The sequence below is a fragment of the Pogoniulus pusillus genome, chromosome 28 (genome assembly GCF_015220805.1).
Source record: "Pogoniulus pusillus isolate bPogPus1 chromosome 28, bPogPus1.pri, whole genome shotgun sequence".
Lineage (NCBI taxonomy): Eukaryota > Metazoa > Chordata > Aves > Piciformes > Lybiidae > Pogoniulus > Pogoniulus pusillus.
Window position 1 is genome coordinate 4,367,160 of NC_087291.1, and position 23,898 is coordinate 4,391,057.

At 38.8% G+C, this 23,898-nt stretch overlaps 1 protein-coding gene across 7 annotated transcripts in view; it reads left to right on the forward strand.

The window, feature by feature from the left end:
• The window catches only part of SATB1 (SATB homeobox 1), a 119,385-nt gene that overhangs the window by 6,649 nt on the left and 88,838 nt on the right, over positions 1-23,898 (forward strand). For 4 of the 7 annotated variants that reach the window (XM_064167279.1, XM_064167284.1, XM_064167285.1 and 1 more), the window contains exons 2-5: positions 16,387-16,622; positions 21,518-21,694; positions 22,693-22,819; positions 23,562-23,685. In XM_064167279.1, the coding sequence (XP_064023349.1) occupies positions 16,412-16,622; positions 21,518-21,694; positions 22,693-22,819; positions 23,562-23,685 (639 nt within the window). In that variant the 5' untranslated portion in view covers positions 16,387-16,411. Of the gene's footprint in view, positions 1-13,404; positions 13,515-13,606; positions 13,677-13,821; positions 13,841-16,386; positions 16,623-21,517; positions 21,695-22,692; positions 22,820-23,561; positions 23,686-23,898 lie in introns of those variants that run through there. The other 3 variants (XM_064167281.1, XM_064167282.1, XM_064167283.1) reach the window with 3 other exon arrangements.

The window sequence follows — 23,898 nt, forward strand, 5'->3', positions numbered from 1 at the left end:
ATATAATAATACTGTATGCTTTTTAGTCTTATTTCTGCACTAGACATTTAATTACATGCCTTTGTGAGACATGTTATCTGTATAAGTAACCAGTGCATAAAAAGAATGATATGTACTTTTGCATACAAGCTTTTGCTTGCCAGCTTTCTTCTCAAGATTATAGATTAAGGGCTCCAGTCCAGAATGTGCATGTCTTCAATGAAAACAACTTAATTTTACACAGTTTCCTGGAGTAATGGAGCATTTGTTGCAGTAGCATTTCTTCTGTAGTTACGCTTCTTTTTGCAGCAATACTCGAACCGTTGTTTAGCAGGTTGGTTTGGGGTTGTTTTCTGTGTAAGAACCCCAGGTCAAGGTTTCTTTGCTTGTTCACAGGATGGATTTTAGAATACCAAAGGAAAAAAAGTTAGAATACCAAAGGAAAAAAAGTTAGAATACCAAAGAAAAAGAAGTGTTTAAGTTGTACACTGAGAAGTAAGATGTTTAAAAAAATCTAAGAGTCATTTAGTTGATTTCTCACATGTTCAGATCAATGTTTAGAGGAAATATGGAGCTTACCTTTGCCATGTAAAATATTTAATACACTCTGAACCATGTTCTGGATCGTGTAAATTTATGGGATTCCTAACTTAGCCCACACATTGCTGTGCAAAAGTGAGCACATTTGCAAGGAAGATCAGGTGCATAAACCCAGAAGTTTTCTTTTGATACATATTGCGCATTCCTGTAGTTGCTCAGCTTGTGCAAAGTGCTCCTCTACGCACTGAACTTCCCGCACCTCTGTCTTTTGCGCTGCGGCCTTTGCAGGCATGAGGCACAAGGGGAACTGCATCCAACCATTTCACAGCAGAGCTTTTCAAGCTTTTCAATCGATCAGATGCATGTCCTCTTTTGGGATTTGTTTTTCACTTCGTAACTAGCAGTGTTGTGCAGAAGCGGTACAATGTTGGTGCTGAGCCCCTGGTTCCAGTATGCCTTGTAAGAAAATCTCATGGCAAAATCGATCTCTGTCCCATTGACTCTACTTTGTTGACTTTCTTCCTGTTTTTCTTCACCTGACTAACTGAACACTATAATGTTTTTGGCCATTCCTAAAGTACTTTGTTATATTCTTTTTTAAGATAAAGGATCTAATAATCTTAGAATAACATTTTTATATTTGAAACCTGTGATTCCATATACTTACTTTATTTGAACTGCATGTCACATGAGAAACTGACTTCTGCATTGCCACTTACAATTATATTAGGATACTCATAAATGTAGTTATTATTTTATAAGCATCCAAGAAAAAAAAAAATAATGACAAATACCATGCAATAAAACTGAACCAGTAGAATTTTTTTCTGTGTGGCACAATGACAGGTATGCCTTCAGAAGCATTATTCTGCCTGGTAAATTGCACTTTCAAGCAGTATTTTGTATAGGTTCTGTCTCTTTAAAAATGCAGTCTCCTCTATTTGCCCTATTAATTGTTGATATGTTGCCATCCACGAGACAAAAATTAGAGCTGTAATTAAATAATCATGTGATGCTCCTTAGTGCCAGTGAGAGCAAACTCATTTTTCCAGGCCCTGATGGTCACTGATTATTGTATTACTACTGGCTGGCTTTATTTTTTTTTAATGGCTCTGTATTGCTGGGTTACCTAACCACTGCCCTTCTTTTCAAAATTAAAGGAATTGAAGAACATTAAGTCACTTAATTGGCCAGTGGTCTATGGGGACACAAAGTAGTCATACCTTCTCTGCTTTTTGGTCACTCAATTGGTTCTACTGAGAGAACTACATCAGTGGTGTGGTTGTGTGCCATTTAATTTACACTGGTGTTTTGGCTGGGATGGATGCATATAGGGAATGCCAGGAGAATTACAAAAGGAGCAGGGTATTAAAATTCAGAAATGATTAAAATTGAAATAAAAGGATGCTGCTTCTTTGCCAGTACTCTGGCAATCATAATGACACATAGAGATTAGTTTCCACCTTCATCTTTTCCTTCTTTCTCATTTCCTCTTGTTTATTGTTGACACATTTTCCTTATGTCTCTGCTTCTCAGTGCTTTTTTCACTGTTACATATTCCTACTTTTTCTCTTTCCTTAAGCATGGAGAAGCTTACTTAACCTTATTATAACAATAACAGAATAGGTTATTAATATTTAATATGCACATGATTAAAATTTCTCTCTTAAACATAGGTCAGCTCTATTATTAACTGACATGTTATTTTTCATTAAAAATGTTTTGTCCTGCCCTTACTGTTTCTCAAACACCCTTTACTTTGGTGGTGATTTAACACATAATGTTTAGAAAACTGTGTTAGGCTAGTGAAAAAAAAAGAACTTACCAGTCATGGATAATCAATTATGCATGAATTCAGATATAACAGATGGAAACTGGTGAGTTAAAGTTTCTCTTTAGCTTCGTGATTTTTTTTTTGTCTTGTTTTTGTGACACCTGTCTCTTATGTATAGATAAACATCTAACAGCATACTGCTTTTCATGCATCTTTGTGTTTTTGCTTTTTTTTTTTTTTTCCTTTTTGTGCTTGTGCGTTTGAGGTTTTTTTTGGGTTTCTTTGGGGTTTTGTCAGCGTGGCATAAACTCATATTCACCTGTTTATAACTTACTGGTTTTCATTTGCTTGTTCTGCTATAATTTCTGTACTGCTTTCATTTGCTTGGGCTAAATTGTCCTGTGATAAAGCCAGCATTTTATCTGCTAAAAAGAAAAAAGGAAAGAAAATTACACCATGTTGTTTGACCTTAAAATTCTGTCGGCATAATGTTTTAAATTGTATGAGTTCACTTTTGCCTTCAACTGCTTATGGCCTCTAGTCTTATAACATTAAAGCAACAGGGTAGACTGTGGCTGTGCAGATGTATTCATATATGCATATATGCACATTCTTGTGATTGTGATACTTATATAGGCGTTCCCTCCGAAGCCTTAATTATGTTTCTTTCCATCATTCAACCATGCAGAAGATTGCTGTACTGCTTTTTATTAAAAAGTTCAGTATGGACTAGACATAATATTCTTTTGGTCATGGAAAAAAAAATTACAGACCTAAGGGGAAAAAAATAAAAGAAAAAAAGGCCTTTTTGATATGCCTACAGCAACAGCCAATTGATAGTAAGTAAAGTAAGAGCTAAATATGCTTTCTTTCTCTTTTTACATGAAAATACCTAAAAGATCTTTAAGCCCAGGCTGGGATGTGACATGACAGGGGGTTTGTGTGCAGTCATGGCAGTGTTTCGAGAGCTTCTTGTATCTGAAGGTTTCACGTGTTTCAGAAACACTGGGGTACATTGGACAGGACATTACTTTTCCATGGCTGCAATAGTTTGGTGCATTTCTTCACCTGGCTCCACTCACCTCTGCGGCACACATTTTCAGGTGTGGTGCAGAATGATTTTTCCATCTGCATACCTGTACAAGAAAAACAAGTAGAGAGAATGCACCACATCTTTTTCGTGAGGAAAATATTTCCTGTGAGCATCCTACCAATATTTGTTAAGGAAAAAATCGAATACAGGAAAGAATTTGTTTGTACTATAACCTGCCAGAAACTAATTATATTGAAGAGATCATAAGGAAATTTATAAGGGCACTGTAACAAGTATTATTGTTCATGTTACTTCTATCACGACTGAAGCTCTGCCGTGGAATTTCACGTGCGTGGCTCAGTTTCTTCTTACTCTTATGTCAACATAAAATATAAACTTTCCCCCCAAAATATTTGTATTTAATAGAGAAGCTAGTTTTTACACTCTCATTTAGGCATTTCCTTCTAGCGCTTGAATGAGTATAAATGAACTATGATAAATATTAACCTCATTTTGCCTTAGAAGTGTTGTATTCTAGTGAGTCTCCAACTGCACTTCTCCATCTCAGTTTGTTGTTGCAGCTACTTAGTAGAAAACCTAGAAACGTAGTTGTTTTAGCAAACAAATACATGATTTTTCTTTGTTTTGTTATTGATGTTAAGGTCTTTCTGTTTTTCTAAATCGGGACAAGTATTTTGGTCATTTACAGGGTGCTTGGAATAACATTAGGTTGCTTGAATTTAAACTAAGCCTACTCACACACATGCATAAGCGACCTTTATCTCAGTGACACTGCAGATGCTAAACCTCTTTCGTGTTAGCACCTCAGTATTATGTTAGCAGGTATCTTGTTCCTCAAAAGAACTGCGAATATTAACAGCTAATTGTTCCTGAAAAGAACCTTGAAAAACTCATTCATTTAGTCTTTGTTACTGTGGAACCACCTGAGTTTGAGATGGGAACTGCTCTACAAGAAAAAGTGAATTCGGACAAAACCACCAACTTTCAATTAGCTTTACACCGAAACCACACATTTTGCATGCATTTTATGTACAGTGAATAGTGACTCCTATAAGTTTGGCCATATTTAGATGCACAGTTTTACTTAAAAGGTTTTGAACCTTAGAAAAAGTGTAGCAGAACTGGGCAGAGTTCTGAGTTAATGAAACTGGAAACAGGACATTTCATGTGGTTTTGGGTTTCGTTGTGAAAGTTTGACACAGTTCAAGTCATCAATCAGTTCTAAGCATTTCCTTATACTTAAACCCTTCCCTGTGTTCATTCTTAACCAGTAGATTTTATTCATACTATCAAAAAATATTATTAGCACCTTGAAGCATTCTTATGTAACAGGTCGCTATGGTTTGATCTCAACAGCATGAGGATCTAAACTCTAGCTAATGATGCTTGAATCATGTAGCTCTGTAATGCTAACTGCAATGGCTCAGACTGTTTTCTGCCACAGCCGCAGCTGCACAAAATTCATTCTCACCCAGTACTATTGGATCAAACTTCTCTGCTCATCAAGGCAGACTATTTTTTTCCTTTCCTTTGGGTTAGAAAAGAAATGCAGTGGTGATGGCAAAAGTCAGGAAGAGGAAGAAAAGTGTTATCAGTCATAACTTGGTAAATCTGCTTGTAACAAGAAGGAAAGTTAGCTGTGAAATTTGTGATCTGCTGAACAAACTCGTATGACATAGGTAAATTGGCTGATCCTAAGATGCCATCTTTCCTCCTTTTTTTTCCCCCAGCTGCCTAACTGCATTACATATTAGATAAACGTCTATTGCAATCTTTTTCTTTTTTTTTTTCTTCTTTTTTTTTTTTGGTGTGGAAGTAGTTGGCTTTAGCTGCCACATGGCAATTACAAGTGTGATTCATCAAGGATTTAGTATTCTGTTATGGATGGAAGAGGATACGATCCACAAAACGTGGGGTTTTGGGTCTTTTTTTTTTTTTTGTTGGTTTGTTTTTTTAAGTTGAAGCTTATTATTTGAAATAGTTCTGAAATTCATGGTCATAAAAAACACTGGCTTATATTAAATAACACATAAATAGTGTTTCTGGAAGTTGCAAAGCCGATACACTTAGGAAGTGAATTCAGCTTGTCCACATAGCAGACTGTGAAGCTAAAGAGGAAGATTTATGTCATTAATCCACTAATGTTCATTGCTGTGATCTTTTATGCAAAAATAGACACCTGTCTTAATACAATTTCAGTCAGCTGGGATTTCTCATGGCAACCAGAGGAGAAAGTCGCTGCTCCTAGTAGTGGTCATGTTTACCCTTCACTTTATTATGCCAGCCAGTTTTGTTGGGCTTTACTCCTTAATTTTCTTCCTGCATTTTGCCTCTCTGTGACATTTGGCACCAAAAGCAAATTTTAAGTGACTTCTGGGGCCACATCAAGAAATTTACTGTAGTTGTACAAGCATCTTAGTCAAAACATATACAGAGCTATGAAAGGGACTTAGGCAAAGGGGTCCAGTAGCTTGGTGAAAAGTAATTTGTTTTATCCAAACCCACATTTTGCATACTCTTACTCGACTCTGGGGTTTTATGTTGGGTTTTTCTGTTTGTTTGTTTTAAAGATACCTTGCAGAAAATGTTTTCAGGAGCAAACGAGCCTCGTCACAGAGGCAATCAATAGGGAGATGTCTGTTTGTATACCATTTTACATATCTGCTAGCTAGCTGAGACATCCAACTACAAAACGCTGCACCATGGGACACTGTGTAGCTATCTGATACTTTCCAAGGGATTTCGGGTCTGTAAACTAATGAATGCACTACATGTAGCCATATATGTAGGTTTTTCACCTCTAACAAATATGTTAAGGATAATTTACTTCACTTAATAAGCAATTAAGTGCAGTTCAATACAGCTGACTATCGTAAGTTAAATATTCATTTTATGTAACTATTTCAGGACATCGTGTCTGAGAGAACACAAACGAGCAGAAATTGCTCATGCAAAATGTGAGAGGGGACGACAGCTTGTGTGTGATGCCTTTCAGTGCTATGAATTTCATTTCATAGCACTTCTGCTTTTTGACAGGCATCCTATCTAGGCTGGGGCAGGTTGCAGTCAAAAAAAAATCTAGGTTGGTATGTAACTTTTGAGTTCAGCGTGGGGGATGTCACAGATTGCTGTGATTCACATCGGTGCGCATGGGATTCTTGGGTTGTATGTAAATTGAGACTGCTGCAGTCAGGTTGGCTGAAGTGTCTAAGCAGCGTCAGACAACAATTGTTGTTCAGGGCAAAATGGATGGGGAAATCGGTCTGAGAAGTCCAGTGTGTAAAACTTCTAAGGCCAAGTGCCACAGGATTGTGTCCGCAATGCAGTGGTGGCCGTTCCAAGGGTTGCACATACAGATGCTGAAAGAACAGTAAAGCACATTGTTCCCCTTAACTCACACTCCTGTCTAAACGATGCAAGCCACTATCACAAGCCCACCAGGAATCCACCCACCATTCGGCCACAGATGTTTACCTTCAGAAAGCCATGGATTGGTGTTTTTCACTACGTTGCTGCCCAGCAGTTACCGTTAGCTGTAAATCCCCACCAAACCGAGTTTCCCAGCAGTCTCGCTGCCGCTGCACAGCTCAGCATCACCTGCAGCACGGCCTGGTGCCTACTAGGTACCCAAATGGCCACAGAGTTTTCAGAAGCATGTATGTGTAAAACCCAATCAGCCTGATCTCCCCAAAGAAATCTGATAAAAGAGAATACAGAGCCATGCTGGTTTTGCTCTGCTGCCAGTTAATTTCTGTTTATGTTGCACAAGAGCCAAGCCTCAAGATTTGGACCCGTATTTCCTAATTTATTTTGAACAAGAAAAGATTGGAATAGAGACTTCAGGAGGTACCAAGGCAGCCTGCTACACTGGAGAATTCATTTTGTTTCACAGCTACTGAGACTGCTGCGCAAGAGTTAATTTCACTGTGGGGTTGAAAGAATGCTGTCCAACTTTGTCTTGTTTCAACAGAGAGCAGCGCAAAACGCACTTATAGGTCATAAACACAATGCAACAACTTTATTACAGATTAATAAGCTTTATTAAGCATGTATTTATCTGCTGTAACTTGACTAGAAGTTATGAAAAATGTTATGTTACTACTGCTGCGTGTTTAAGTGATTGCCTGGGTATGTATCCATGACAATATCTATTCATCTTCAGTTCTTTATATATGTTTTTATTATAAATATCTTTATTCTAGTGGAACATTTTAATATCAAAGTTGGCACAGTGAAGTGCAAATTGGAATAGGTCAAATGAAAATCAGATATCTGCATCCTGAATTTATTCCAAGTAGTTTCATATTGATAAGAGGTATCTGATTGCCTTCTATACATCAAGAAGTAGCAGCTTTCAGTCATCTGTGCTTTCTAGTCAAAGCAAGGCTCCACATTCAGCCTTCCAAGTCTGTAGTAAATACCAGGCATAAGTGATGTACATGAATTAGATTAATCCATGTTATAGGGATTTTATAGTGTTTAGCACACATATGCAGTTTCAAGAAGAGTTATTTTCCATAATCATTTATCTCAAGCATAGGAAGCATATGCATGATTATATAATTAACAGAATATTTGTTTGTCAGTGTTTGGTTAGTGTGCATAATAATATCATTATTATGTCTTCTGTGCTCCTGTATTATCAGATTGTTATCTTGTTGCTCCTTTAATTCACTGTCTCTGTTTTTTTAGGTTAATCACTTTGCTTTAATCTGAACATTTTGTGGGCTTTTTTTGTGACCATTGAGGGAATGGTTTGTGAACACAAAAAGCAAAAAGTTGTGTTAGAAAATATTTACCTTTTTTTTCACTGTTGATTTTTGGGTTTGGTATTGTTTGGGATTTCTTTCTCTTTCATTTCCTCTTTTCTCCTCTTTTTCTTTTCTCTTTTATTTTCTTTTCTCTTTTCTTTTCTTTTCTTTTCTTTTCTTTTCTTTTCTTTTCTTTTCTTTTCTTTTCTTTTCTCTTTTCTTTTCTTTTCTTTTCTTTTCTTTTCTTTTCTTTTCTTTTCTTTTCTTTTCTTTTCTTTTCTTTTCTTTTCTTTTCTTTTTTCTTCTCTTCTTTTTCTTTTCTTTTCTTTTCTTTTCTTTTTTCTTCTCTTCTTTTTCTTTTCTTTTCTTTTCTTTTCTTTTTTCTTCTCTTCTTTTTCTTTTCTTTTCTTTTCTTTTTTCTTCTCTTCTTTTCTTTTCTTTTTTTTCTTCTCTTCTTTTTCTTTTCTTTTCTTTCTTTTTTCTTCTTTTCTTTTCTTTTCTTTTATTTTCTCTTTTCTTTTCTTTTCTTTTCTTTTCTTTTCTTTTCTTTTCTTTTCTTTTCTTTTCTTTTCTTTTCTTTTCTTTTCTTTTCTTTTCTTTTCTTTTCCTTTCCTTTTCTTTTCTTTTTCTTTTTCCTTTTTTCCCTTTCCTTTCCTTTTTTTCTTTTTCCTTTTTTCCCTTTCCTTTCCTTTCCTTTTTTCTTTTCTTTTTTCCCTTTCCTTTCCTTTCCTTTTTTCTTTTCTTTTTTCCCTTTCCTTTCCTTTCCTTTTTTCTTTTCTTTTTTCCCTTTCCTTTCCTTTCCTTTTTTCTTTTCTTTTTTCCCTTTCCTTTCCTTTCCTTTCCTTTCCTTTTTCCTTTCCTTTCCTTTCCTTTCCTTTCCTTTCCTTTCCTTTCCTTTCCTTTCCTTTCCTTTCCTTTCCTTTCCTTTCCTTTCCTTTCCTTTCCTTTCCTTTCCTTTCCTTTCCTTTCCTTTCCTTTCCTTTCCTTTCCTTTCCTTTCCTTTCCTTTCCTTTCCTTTCCTTTCCTTTCTCCTTTCCTTTCCTTTTTTTTCTTTCTGTCCTATCTGGCAGTCATCTTTATAAAGTGGTGTTTTAGTCCCAGATCTTGTTTCAAATCATATTTGTAAATATCTGCTCTATTCTTATCAGCTCTGCATCTCTCAAACGATCTTAATGCACTTTTCCTCCATCATACTCCTAGCAGCATACTGACAGCTGAACGTCTCTTGTCTTTCAGGATTTTCTTCTTTAGTGGTCAGTCTTGCTCACTGCTTGAGTTTGTTGTATCAGGCTCTCCAGAAAAGGATGAAAAAGGATACAATGTGGATATGTTCCACTAAAGTTTAAATTCAACTAGTTAGCATCGTTTTTCCTCCAAGTATTCAAACATATTGAGAAACAGTTGTTTGTTGGTTGTTTTTTTTTTAAGGGACTTAAAAATATGCTACCTTGCTGGGAAAAAAAAAGAGATCGGTTTCTAAATAAACAACCTGCTAGATGGTTATCCCTGTATCACACGTTACAAAAGATGTCATCTACATTTCCCCTTGTTTTTCATTATGAAACATGCTGCTTGTTTTTTCTCCCTTTCAGCACTCTTGGTAACAATCTTAGTAACCTTTCTTGGGACACGCAACATAGGTACAACTTTTCCTGTTTCCTATACATGCCACCTCCACTTGCTCTGCTTTGAATAATAGTATTATGTAACAGTGTATTCATCTTCCAGCCTTGCATTTCTTTGCTTCTGAGATTATAATCTATTTTGTGATAAATATTTCATGTATTTCACCCTATTATCATTTTCTACTTCCTGCCTGACCTGTATGCTGTTTGTGCTTGTTTTGGTAAATGTCAGCTTCTCCCTTTACTTAATCTTGTTGCATTCCTCTTCTTTTACAGTAAACATACATGCAGTGATAATTTGTGCTCTTCCCAGATTTATTGACTCGCCTTTTCTTTGTTTGGAGGCCGTGCTATTTTGTGTACCACAGAACCGGCATTTAGCCTCCCCCACTTTCCTACTGTTGCCGTTGCTTCAAGTTTGTACCTGCACTTCAAGTATGGAGGGGTTTACTGGTTTGGGGTTTTTGTTGTTGGTTTTTAGTGCCCTGAATATTTTGTCTGTATGTCTTCCTGCGCAATAATTCACGTTCTCTTTGCTGCTGCTGTAACTTTCCTTCTGGATGTATTCAAACGCCATGCATTTTATCAATAAAGAAGTCTAATTTTTCTCTTATCTCGTCACTTGTACAAACTTGTTGCTTTCAAGTTTGTCTAGTTGGGTTACTTTTTCCCAAGTGCATGATGGGAGGAAGCTCTGCCTGTCTCGCAGTTATTTTGTCCATAGTTTTCACTTTTTACGGGTGGCTTTCGGTCCCGGTCTGCGGACGCGGGCTAGGGACATTGTTTTTATCGTCCCACATCGCGGTGGGGCTGTGGCGCTTCACCCTTGCCAGCGCGGCGCGATGGATTGCTGGTACCGGGGTACGCCGCTGGATGATCTGGCTCGCTCCGGCGCCCATCGCTTCGCCCTAACGAAAGCTGCCGGTGGGCTGCCGCGGGGGGTGCTCACCGCCGACCGCGGCCTTTCCGCCCGTGGAAAACGTGCCGGGTGCTTTCCTTTCTCGCTCTCTTCTATTCAGGCCCGGGATGGAGGACTCGGAGGAAAAAACTTCTCCCCACGTGGCCTGCTGTCTCCCTGGGGCCGCCCAACCTGCGGGGGTCCCAGCCAGCCACCCCCGCTCTCCCCGGCGGCGCGGAAGCCCTGCAGCGTACTACCGCCGCCGTTGTGCACCTGCCCGGCGCGGCCCGCGCAGGCTCCGCGCAGAGGGGCGGGGGCTGCGCTGGCGCGGCGCACTCGGCAGCGCCGGCAGGATATTGTTCAACCTTCACTCCCGCCCCTCCTCCTCCTCCTCCTCCTCCTCCTCCTCCTCCTCCTCCTCCTCCTCCTCCTCTTCTTCTCCTCTCTCCCCCGCTCCCCCACCCCGGCGCCGGCTCGCCCCCGCAGCCGCGGGCCCCCATCTGCCGCGTGCGCGCGCGCGCGGGGGGGCGCGCGGCCGGCGGAGGCTGCGCGGCGCGGCGGGCATTGTGCGCGGCGCAGGCAGGGCCGCCTCACCCGCACCCAGCTGCCTGCAAATTCGTGCGCGCCCGGAAGCCGCACGCCCTCTTCCCCCGGCCCCCCCCCCGCCTTTCGCTCACCTACCGGCGGCGGCAGCCCCCCCTCCCCCAGCCCGGCCCTGCGCCCCCTCTCCTTGCTGTCCCCCTTTGCCACCTCTCTTCTTCTGACCCCCCCCCCCCCAACCCCCGTTGGCTCTCCCCTCCCCCACGCCTTTCTCTTTCGCCACCTCCTCCTCATCCTCCTCTGCCACTTTCTCTCTCTCCCAGGACGCGTCGGATGATCCGGGGCCGATGGGGAAGGGCTCCGGGTAGCAGCAGGGAGGCTGCGTCCTCCTCCCGGCTCGGGCTGTGCAAAAAAAAAAAAAAAAAAAAAAAGCCGGTGGCCTCGGTGTTATTTTGTATTAAAATGAGGAGGAGGAAGAAGAAGCAGCGGCAGCGGCGGCAGCGGCAGCGAGCGGTAGCGGAGAGGAGGCTCTGAGCAGGGGACGGCGGCGGCAGCAGCAGCAGCAGGAGGAGGAGTAGTGATGAGTCAACTAATAATTTAATGGGGACAGAAACAGAGAGAGAGGGGGAGAGAGCGAGGAGGAGGGGGGGTGAGAGAGAGCAGAGGAAGGCAGCTCGTCCGGGGATACATACACACACACACACACACACACACATCCATGTAACATTCAGCAACAACCACCAAACCGGCCTAAATAACAACCGTACCCAGCCAGCCAGGGAAAGCCAGAATTAAAATAAGAAAGAAAAAAAAAAAATAAGACAACCCCCCCCCTAGCCTATCATTATTTTTTTTTTTCCCCAATTATTGTTGGCTCTTTTTTTCCTTGTGTGGTTTGTGTTGTTGTTGATTTTTTTTTTGCTGGCTTGGTTTTTGTTGTTGGTTTTTTGCAGCCTTTTTGTTTCGTATTTTTTTTTTTAACCCCCCCCCCCCCCTTCCTTCGAGTAACTCTTCTCGGAGTTCCCAGATTTTTTAAATCTTTTTTTTTTTTTTGCCCCCCTGATTTTTTTTGTTTGTTTGTTTTTGTCCTTTGCAGAAGCAGGGACAGGTTTTTTTGTTATTTTTTTGTGTGTTTGTTTTGTTTGCCTGGGTGGTTTTTTTTTTTCCTTTTTTATTTTTATTTTTTAGTAGAGTTTGGGGTTGGTTTGTTTGGTGTTTTTTTTTTTTTTTCTTCCCCAATTATAATTTCTGCCGGTTTTGGACTCGGAGGGAGTGAAATCTCGTCACTTTTTGTAGTGGTGGTGTGCCTTGTTGTGTGTGTTTCCTTCCTCTGTTCTTTTTCTCTCTCCCCTCCTCTCGCTCGCTCTCTCCCCCCTCACTCACACAACAGCCCCCGGTAAATGAGAGGAGACAGGTCCTCTCTGCCTTTTTTTTTTCCAGGTTTTTTTTTCCCTCGGACCGCAAAGGAGAGCTTAAAAGTGGCATTTTCGTGCCTTTTCCTGCAATTTTCTCTACACTTTTTTTTCTTTTTTTTTTTTTCTTTTCCTTTTTTTTTTTTCTCTCTTTTTTTTATTTTTAATCTCCAGTAGCGATCTCTAGGGCTGAGGTTTCCGCAGAAAGTTTGGGGGCTGTTACGGTGTGTATTTTTGCGGAGGGGGAGGGGAGCGGGCTCCTTCTGTGTGTGCTGCTCCTCTGGGTGCCTATTGGAGAATAATAGTGTAAGTGACAACCTAGAAGTAGACTTTCTGCTCTTCACACTGGATAGAAAAGCTGGGTTTTTTTTTTTTCCCCTCCCCAAAAATTGAACTATTTTTAAAAACAACCCCCTTTTGCACTTGCTTCTCTACGCATTGATTTTATTTTTGAGAGGCTAGCTAGACTCAAGTCACTCTCCACCTCGATTTAAACCTGCTACTTTGTTTTTATTATTAATTCCTCGGTTCGAGTGCTACACTTGTCTGATCAATTTGATCTTTACTTCCTTCTCTTGCTAAACCTCGAAAACTGCCTCTCTCAAAAAATATTTAAGCTATTTTTTGCCCATTGCCATTTTTGCTCATGGCTACTCTGTTTCTCGCTATCTATTTTTGCCCCTCCCAGCCTAGAGGAAAATAGCAACAAGCAGGGGGGAAAAAAAAAAAGAAAAGAAAATAAGATAATATTAGGGGAAGTAGTCCTCAGGTCTGCTGCCTCCCCCCTCCCCTCCCTTCCCCCCCCCCCCCCCCCCCCCCCCCCTCCAAAAAGGGGGGGACCTAGAAAACATCAGTCTTGAACTTCTTCCTCTTCGAGAGCTCGGGCTGCAAAGGAAACCTCCTTTGTTTTTGTTATTTATATGCTGTCAAGTTTTGAAGTGGTGAGTTTCGGGTCGGTTTTGCTAATTTCACTCCGAAAACTGCAGTGTTTCTGTTTCTAGATAAGTACTTTGCTTCTTTGTCTCTTTAAAAGGTCACAGGGAAAGCTTGGCCTGGATTGTGAGAGCCATATGGAACGGATAAGTGCGGAGCCTCTCTCAAATGTGATTATGGGTTTTTATGGGGGAGGGAGGGAAGAGGAGGGGAAAGGCATGGGGAGGGGGCTGATTCAGGAGGAAAGGAAGAAATAAGATAATACTGGCGGCGTTACATCGCGACAAAAGGAGATACTGCACCGACTCCCATTCAGAAATTGCGCGGTGTGCCCGTACGTGTACGCTGTCTCTGGGAAACTGTGCTTTGAAATCGTGCTCGTCTCTCGATGCCTGTGATGAAAACTTGTAGTTGCGAAAGATGCCTAAATGCAGAACCCAGGGAAACTCTTGGCCTGGAACCGGTAGAGATGATAGTTCTTCCCTGAAACCCTCTCCCTGGGCAGGCCACGCTCGTTGTTGCTCATCACTATTCCAAACTGAGGTTTCAGTGAACTTTAGCCTTGGGCATGGAGTTTAAATGAGTAAATTAGGTGTTTTATGTGCATGTAATTTTTCTTTGTAACATAAAGCTTTTTACAAGATGACTAAGCGGTGAAAGGGTGCCGATGGGTGGGTATTCTCAGGCCAAGCGAAAATGACCAATTTAGTGTTTGGGTTGCAGTCAGTGCATTAACTAAACTGCAATCTATTACTTTTATTCGCTGTACCTGATGTAGTGCAATTCTGACTCATGATGACTAGATACTTTTTTTTTTTTCGGTAGCAAAGAACCTCAGTGGTTTAGAGTACTTCTGAAGTTGCCAAAAGTGACAAGGATTTTCTTGTTGGAGGCTTTTTTTTATGTTTTCTTTTACTTCCCTCCCCCCCCCCATTTTTAATTTTTGTTGTTGTTAATCCTCTTATTCTTGAGAGAGACCAATCTGAGGAAAGAAGCTCTCTAGTGTGTTACCATTGTCAGAAACGTAAGATGTTAACAGTTCAAGTCTGTAATAATTTGGTTAGACCGCAATTAAAACAGTACCCAAAAAAAAAAAAAAGTCTTTACAAAAAGGGTCTGCATTTATTGCTAATGAGACACAAGACCTAAACCAGATGGGATCAGAATGAATGGGAAACCTTAGCCTGTCACCTTGCAGCATAAGGAAAAAACCAACAATTTTCTCAACTTCAGCTATTTAGTGGCATTCTTGAGATTGTTTGTAAACGCTCAGATGAAAATGCTGCTTCTTTCTACACTGTATTGAGAAATCAGCGTGGTGTTCAGACAAGGAAAATGTAGTTTACAGGATTGTAATCAATGTGTGTCTCTTGACATCATACAAGTACCTTAAAAAAAAATAAATCCCAAGACATTTAGACTTCAGTAGCTGTGAAACGTACAGAAAACGTACTGAACTGCTAGACAAATGAAAGAAAGTAGCAGCTATCCGATTCACACCAGTCTTTCTAAAGGTGATTTTCCCGCTGTTGGAATTTGTCTTTCTTAATGTAAATGCTGGTTCATAAATTACTGACTTGTCACCTGTCCTTAGTGATTGTATGCGTAATGTAAATGTCAGCGTAGTCACACCTTTCTCAGAGGAAAGGTAAGTTAAAATACCTAACGATCACCACAGGACTGATGAATGAAATCGTAACCAGAAAGATGTCTCTCTTCTCAGCCACTCGTTTTTTAATGGAGTTAACAAAACAGATTTTGATGAGTGACAGAAATCCTCAAAATGTAGATCCGTTGCCTTCTAGCCTTGGGAGATTTTTGTTTGTTTGTTTTGGGTGATGTAAGTGGAATTAATGTGCGTGGACTGAGGTTTCAAAAGTTTATAAAAAAGGAAATAAAAAGCATGCTGACATATACCTTTCCTTCATTTAGTATGGAAATTACTTCTGGGTTTTGGCATCAGATAGCTGTGCCAGCATGTAACTTAGCATCACCCTGAGTTGGAGGGCTTTTTCTATATAGGAGCTTCAAAAGTACTGTAGAAATAGTGAGTTTTTCTCCCCCCACCTCACTCCAACATTACATTTTGTGAGATGCTGCCTTATCAATTATTTTTATCAGTTCAATGAACTCCTCCCTTTAACACTTAAGATCTGCAAAAATTCATGTGTGTATTTTGCGCTTTGCAAAAGTTGATAAAAGTCTTTGTATGATATTGGTTAGGAAAGTCACAAACAACTGTCGCCTGTTATTGCTTTTTGAAGTTAAGTGTTAAAGTCTCTTCTAACTTTTTTTTTCAAGAGGGGGAGGAATTATAAATGGGCAATATTCTACATCTCTAATAATTCTGTTGCTCCCTCAACTAAAGATTTCACAACATCTCTATTTGTCGTGCATCCATATTTTCTAATCAAGTAGATTGAGAAATGTTGCCCTGGAATCTTTTCTCTGTCTATCTCTTCTTAAGACAATAAAACCACTCGGGATTTATAACAAACCTTTCTGTGAGATGTGTAACAACAACACATACCTTGACACTTGTCATCATTTATATGAGTCTTAGTCCCTCTCAGATTTAGTAGAATTTCTCTGAAGATTCTTTTTTTTTTAAGGAACACTGTAGTTGGCTTAAAAAGAAATTAATTCCACCAGTTTATGATGCGCTCTCTCTGTAAACTGGGCTATGAGGTCATTTATTTTTTTGGAGACTTAAGTTTATTTCTTTTGAAAATGACATCTTTTCGGTTCAAACAGTTATTTGTTCTGGGTGAGGCTATGCTGCATAGCTGTGCCTGTACATGTGCAGGCTGTGTGCGTATACATATGCGCACACGTGTGCAACATATATATATTCCTCTTTTTTTTTTTGAATCATGGCAGGTGATCTTTAGAGGCGGGACTGAGTATGGATCATTTGAACGAGGCAACTCAGGGGAAAGAACATTCAGAAATGTCTAACAATGTAAGCGATCCGAAGGGTCCACCAGCCAAAATCGCGCGCTTGGAACAGAATGGGAGCCCACTAGGAAGAGGAAGACTTGGAAGTACAGGAACTAAAATGCAAGGAGTGCCTTTAAAACACTCTGGACACCTGATGAAAACTAATATTAGAAAAGGTAACACTTTTGATAATTCTGCATTGGAGAAATATGATTATAATATTTTGGGGGGAAAGCTTTCTTTTTGCAGGGTCTACTTCATTTATATTTCGGGATTCAATCCCCATTCTAAAATACTATATATTCCCAACTTTGAGATAAATCACATTTGGGAAATCTAAGCTTCATGCTTGGGTGGAGCATCTTGCTTTACAGGGTGGAGTCTGATTTTTGTTAAGGTAAAGGCTAGCTGCCCTGATTAAAGCCAATGCCTGCATTGAAATAGAGGTAATATAATGCATTAATTCTTTGAATAAATGTCTGCGGGCGAAGAAGTGCAAAATTATGTAAGAGTAAATACCAAACCCTCAAACCAAATTCTCGCCTTTCCTCTTAATGATGGTCCAAGCTTGGAAGGGCAGCAGTATTTCCTCAACAGTTGCAAGTTGGTTTAAAGGCAAGAGTGTAAATCTTTAGGTATCACATTGGAAAAGTCATTTATGATGTCAATCTTCGCAGTTTATTTTCTTAAGTACAATTCATTATTGAACAATGAACAACTTGGGTGTCATATTTTTCAGTGGCTGGTTTGCTGTAATTAGACATTTACACAAGGAAAAGGCACGTTTAGAATCATTGATGTTTGGATATGGATGGCTTTTGTTTGCATTGAAAATACTTTTAATGGGCAACAATCTATAAATTTTGCCTCTCCAAATGTCTTGAGAGTCTCTTTGACCACGTCGCAGCCTTGCTAATTTAAATCAAAATCTGCTGCCTGTAATTTAGCATTTGTTTTAAACCAGCCTCTACTTTTCCTGGTGCAATCAGTGCGTGCTTATAATCCAGATTTTCCTTACATTCGCTGAGCAAAGAGCAAAAATGCAACCAAGACTCTTTAAAGTTAGAAGGCAGAGGAATTCCATTGTGTCTGATGCATAACGTTTATGGTACAATCATTTATTTTTTGCCTCGGTTTGGCGAAAACAAAGAATATATTGATCCCGAAATGAACAGACACAGCAGCCTGTATTGTTAGATCTTTATCTATTAAAAATGGAAAAACAGCACTTCAGCAAATTCTTTGGCCTCTGCTCGTGATTACCCTATTTATTGATTGTTTGCCAAGAATGTATGCATCTTAAGAAAGCCAGGGTAAGAGCATTAAAAATATAATTTATTACGGCTTTTCGAGCAGAGTGCATTAATATTGTACAGGGAAGCAGTGGGGGCTATGTAAAAAGGACTTTCTGACGCCTGCAAACATATAAGTTCCATAAATTCCTAACTAGGAGATTTCAGCTGTCTCTAGTATTATGTGATATTTGCACAGCAAACTTTTAATGCCAGGACAGTTTTAGACAAGGATTCCACAGACTTCACTGCTTCTTATGGCAGACGTGCTGTTTACCCAGACTCATAAACCTTCAGCAAAGCTCTAACACTGCCTTCAAGTTTAAATCACGCTGTATTTTTAGCAGCGAGCACTGACCAATGCTCTCCCCTTTAATACTAGAAGGTTATGAAGCTGCTGCACTTGGAGGTCTTGCCAAGTACTAGCAGGAGTGATCAGCCAGCTGAGATTGTGCTCTCCTGTATAACATTTTTCACATTAGCAGAAGGACACTAGTGACAGTTTGCTAAAAGATTTAGTGGTTTGATTTGTAGTCAGATGATACCTGTGTCACACTCCCAGGATCTACCTTTTATAATCTACATCAAAATTTGGCCAGAAAATTATCTGTGTCTATCTATATATTTATAATCTGCATCAAAATTTGGCCAGAAAAATCTCTATATCTAACTATATATTAGCTATATCTATCTATATGTTATCTATATATTTATAATCTACATCAAAATTTGGCCAGAAAAATCTCTATATCTAACTATGTATTATCTATATCTATCTATATGTTATCTATATATTTATAATCTACATCAAAATTTGGCCAGAAAAAAATCTGTATCTATCTATATAATCTACATCAAAATTTGTCCAGAAAACTATCTATATTATCTGTATCTATCTATATGTTATCTATATCTATCTATATATTTATAATCTACATCAAAATTTGGCCATAAAATTATCTGTATACTTATATACATATAATCTACATCAAAATTTGGCCAGAAAAATCTCTATATCTAACTATGTATTATCTATATCTATCTATATGTTATCTATATCTATCTATATGTTATCTATATCTATCTATATGTTTATAATCTACATAAAAATTTGGCAAGAAGATTATCTGTATCTATCTATATATTTATAATCTACATTCATATTTGGCCAGAAGATTATCTATATATTTATAATCTACATCAAAATTTGGCCAGAAGATTATCTATATCTATCTATATATTTATAATCTACATTAATATTTGGCCAGAAGATTATCTATATATTTATAATCTACATCAAACTTTGGCCAGAAAATTATCTGTATCTATCTGTATAATCTACATCAAAATTTGGCCAGAAGATTCTCTATATCTATCTCTATATTTATAATCTACATTAATATTTGGCCAGAAGATTATCTATATCTATCTATATAATCTACATGAAAATTTGGCCAGAAGATTCTCTATGTCTATCTATATAATCTACATCAAAATTTGGCCAGAAAGTTCTCTATATCTATCTCTATATTTATAATCTACATTAAAATTTGGCCAGAAAGTTCTCTATATCTATCTCTATATTTATAATCTACATTAAAATTTGGCCAGGAAGTTCTCTATATCTATCTCTATATTTATAGTCTGCATCAAAATTTGGCCAGAAGATTATCTCTCTCTATATAAAAATATGTATGTATTTGTATATATATTTATAATTTACATCAAAATTTGGCCAGAAGATTCTCCTGTATTCTTGAAAGTGTCGTATGATTCAGAATGCTGCAACTCACAGAACAGTGTACCTGGCAGAAAGTGTACTGATATGCAGCAAAGTACCTCTGTGTTACTAGTTGGTGTCTGATCACAGCTTAGTTTGTAGGAACTGATAAGAGGAAAAGCAAATATACTTTAACTGGTTTTGAAGTGTATCTGCACTGTTTGTTAAAACACAGCTTTGTTTACATTTTATCCTCAGGTATTAATGGTGAAACTACTTACAAATTTTGAGCCCTTATTCTGAGTCAGATGGTAGGAGGTCAAACACCAATTGTGAGAGCTTGGAAGGGGGGGGGAGGAAAAAAATCCACTACCTTTTTGCGGATGAAGCATGTGTGTTTTTGAATGCTCTGTGCAGCTTAATTAAAACAACCCCCAAAAAAACCCATCACCAATTTGCATGTATTGCTTTTGCTTTGGTCTCCTCTCCCTGACCAGGCTCACTTAGATTTAAAACAGAAAGAAAAAAGGCTCCTTCCTGCACTATATAAATATTGGCAAGCTTTTAGTCTTGTCTTTCATGCTGAGCCTATTGGGCAAACTGGAGTGAGTTTGTGAGCTTTTCCAAGCAAGCCTGAAGGGGTTTGTTTGCCAGAGACTGGCTCTCTGGTGAACAGATGTAGTTTAAATATACGTGCTTAAGAGGTATCTTTTGTCGTGATTTCTTGCTATACATTAGAGCACCAAATCAGCAGCCGTGGTCTTAAAGCCTTTATCTATTGCCAAGAGTAAATCTTCTTTTTAGACTACAGCATGTCTGGTGCACCTTAGTAGGTTAGGAGGTTTCTGTAAGTCTAGAGGGCAGTGGTTATTATAGTGGCATTAACATTGTAGGACTAATTGGAGTTCCTGGGTGCCCTGTTAAAATAACCCTTGTCATCATTTATGCTAAAGATGATACCCCTCTGGCAGGCTGCCATAAGACAGTTCTGTACATCTGCTTTTAACCCTTTTGCTTTCTGTAATGTAGAGATCCTAACCTGTGCTGCTGGAGACAGCAGGACAGGGCCTAAACCCACTAATCTGAGGTTGTCAGTCATCTGTGTCTGTCTGGGAGGCCAGGAGGGATTTCTGTGAATCCAATTGCTGGCAGAGACTTCACCCCTCAAACAGTCATTTGTTACTTCTCTGTTTGTTGTCAAAAGGGAGAAGAAAAAGATATTTTTAAAGAGGCAAAAAGGAAAGGCAAAAGGTCATTTGCTTAACGTTCTGTGCAGCATAGGGAAGGGATCACCATATGATGCTCCAAAACTGGAAATTAGTAATTACTTTCAGCCATACCAAAATAGCAATGCATACCAGAAACGTGGAATGTAAAGTGCAGGAGGCGACAACAACCGAAACCAAAACCAAACCAAACCCCCTGAACTGCAGGTAAAAAGGCATTGAAATGTCTCTTAGAGATGCAAGTGAAAGTAGTGCTCAAGTGCACTCAGTGAATGAAGCACGAATCAGTATTAACTTTTGCCTTGTGTAGTCCTTTTGGAGAGAATGTGTAACCCACAAGGTGATTTGTTGTGGATGTTGAAGGCAATTAAATATTTTTGGCAGGACTAAGAAAATTTTAATGCTAACGAACAAAATTATGTAGCTGGTACTAAAATGGCTTACAGTGAAGACATCTGCAGTATGTATTTAGGTTCTCATGCTGCCTGCTACTCACAACAAACCAGGCAGGACAGAGAGAATCAACTTCTCTTCAGTCAACCTTGTTATTTCTATAGGAGGTAATTCTTTCATCTGTAGCTGATCAAGTGAGATGAATTTGCATCTTTGCTTTTCAGAGAGATGTATGTTTTGTAGAACTTCATCTTTTTTTTTGGGGAGGGTGAGGTGAAAGGACTTGGGGAATATGTTTATCAAATATTTGTGATGATCCTTGATGCCTGCTCTGCCTGTTTGTACAGGTTTTATTTACATAATGCTGTAGAGACCCACCTACTCTACTATAACTCCACTTTAATATGTTAAATGCCATATTTTTTTTTTTTTCCAAATAGGAAGTATGCTTCCAGTTTTCTGTGTAGTGGAACATTATGAAAATGCCATTGAGTATGATTCTAAGGAGGAGCATGCAGAATTTGTCTTGGTGAGGAAGGATATGCTTTTCAACCAACTGATTGAAATGGCATTGCTATCACTTGGATATTCTCACAGCTCTGCTGCCCAAGCAAAAGGTAAATAAGATTATTAAATTGTACATTGAATTGTGTTTGGGGGGGGGGGGGGCTCGGGGGAGGGGCAGGATTGCTTTCAGGAATGCGATGCTTTACTTTGTAAACTTCTTGCAGATACTGTCTCTGTGTTTGTGTGTATATATCTATATCTATTCTTAACAGATTTCTGCTTAGTGCATGTTTTGTTTGTGGAGAGTATGGAGGTAGATTTTTTTTTTGAGGGGGAAAAAAAATAAAAAGACTTCAACCAAATCATTAGTATGCTTATTGACCTTAATAATCTGCTCCACTGAGGATCCACAAGGAAGTGTAAAGCATATTTGAGCAGATGGACTGTTGAGAGTCAACTTGCATTTATGACTGAATATCCAGCTCTGTTTCTTTTATTCTGTTCCTGATGGGTTTATAGACTGCAAAGTTGGTTGTTTGGTTGGGGTTTGGTTTTTTTGTTGTTGTTGATTGTTTTTTCTTTTGATTTTTTTTTTCCTAAATTGCTTTTGTTGTCCTTTTGGTTTTTGGGGCTGTTTTTTGTGTTTTCTTCCTTTTTCACTCCAGTCCTTGCACTGCAAAATCTGCTCTGATTTATTAAGAGGAATAGCTAACAATTATATCGTGTCCTATTGAAATGGTGGGAAGAACATTTGTCCTATTGACATGGTAGGAAGAACATTTGCCCCATTGAATTAATGGGAACTTAGAAAATAGACTTCTACACCTATTTAGGGGAAAAAAAAATCTCTCCTGTAATGTATTTGTATAATTTCAGAATATAGATAAAGCCTATCCTTGATGATGTGTGGGTGGGGGTTTTTGGGGGGGGATGTTCTTCTATTTTGCCAAATTTTAAGAAGCTAGAAATGAAGGTGATGATCTTATTAAAATCAGATCTTTTTCTTACCACTGGGGGAAAAAAAAAAAAAGTAATTTATTTGTTATTTTTTCCTGCTTTTCTTGTCCATTCCTCCTCCTCTCCAAAAAAACAAACCAAAAACCCACAGGGCTTATCCAGGTTGGAAAGTGGAATCCAGTTCCGCTCTCCTATGTGACAGATGCCCCTGATGCTACAGTAGCAGACATGCTTCAAGATGTGTATCATGTGGTCACACTGAAAATCCAGTTACACAGGTAAGTTGCAGACCGGCTCTGGGATGCGAACTGTTACTTGTCTGCTCTCACTTACCGCTGCTCCTATTGAATTCCTACTGTGCTGCGTGCTCAAAGTACAAAGCCTTATCTAGATTCCTTTTTAGTTCCTCTAATTCTTCTTTAACTTCCAGGATGCCACTGCAGCAAACTTTTATAACTCCGATGCATAGCTTTTCTTTTGGCTATCTCATTAAAACTATATTGCATTTTAGTCAATTAAATGATGCATCACAAGAAGGCATTTTACATAAAGTTTACTTAAGAGAAAAATATTTTTGCATATCATGAACAATACCATCTGTGTGCATTTCGTAAAGCAAAGAAAAAGAAAAGGATGACTTGCTCACACTTTAGTGTTGCTGTTCTAGGTTCTTAAAATTCACAGTAACAAAGAAGAAAAACCAGTTAATGTATTAATGCTTTTCATGATCAGTCGTGAGAGAGCATTACACCTTAAATTGTTTTACCAAGCGCATCAGAGCAGGAAGGTAGAAGTAACATGAAAAAATAGTCGCCACATGCAGCTGATGTATAATTCATGCATCAATACAGCAGATGTGTTGTATAAAGTAATTAACTAATCGGAACAATCAGGAGACCGAGAGCAATCTCCAGATGCATCTGCTTGATGCGCGAAATGAAATCTGTCTGTCTTAAAGGAATGTTCTGCAGCAGGATGCAATCTTGTAATAATCCCTTTTCTAATCTGTGTTTCAAATAGTTGCCCTAAACTAGAAGACTTGCCTCCTGAACAATGGTCTCACACAACAGTAAGAAATGCTCTGAAGGACTTACTGAAGGATATGAACCAGAGTTCATTGGCCAAGGAATGTCCCCTTTCACAGGTACTTAGCATAACTTGTAATAAATAATAAAGCACTATAGGCAACGCTGATGTGAGATTGGAGATTTCCACAGACTGTAGCAAGTAGTACCCGTGGAGTGAATCTGCCAAAAATGCAAATTCATTTGACCACTTCATGATCTTTATAAATATGCCTGATTCATTTTGAACGTAGTCTTACAACGTTTCCCATGGGGAGTCGTGAAAGGTTGTT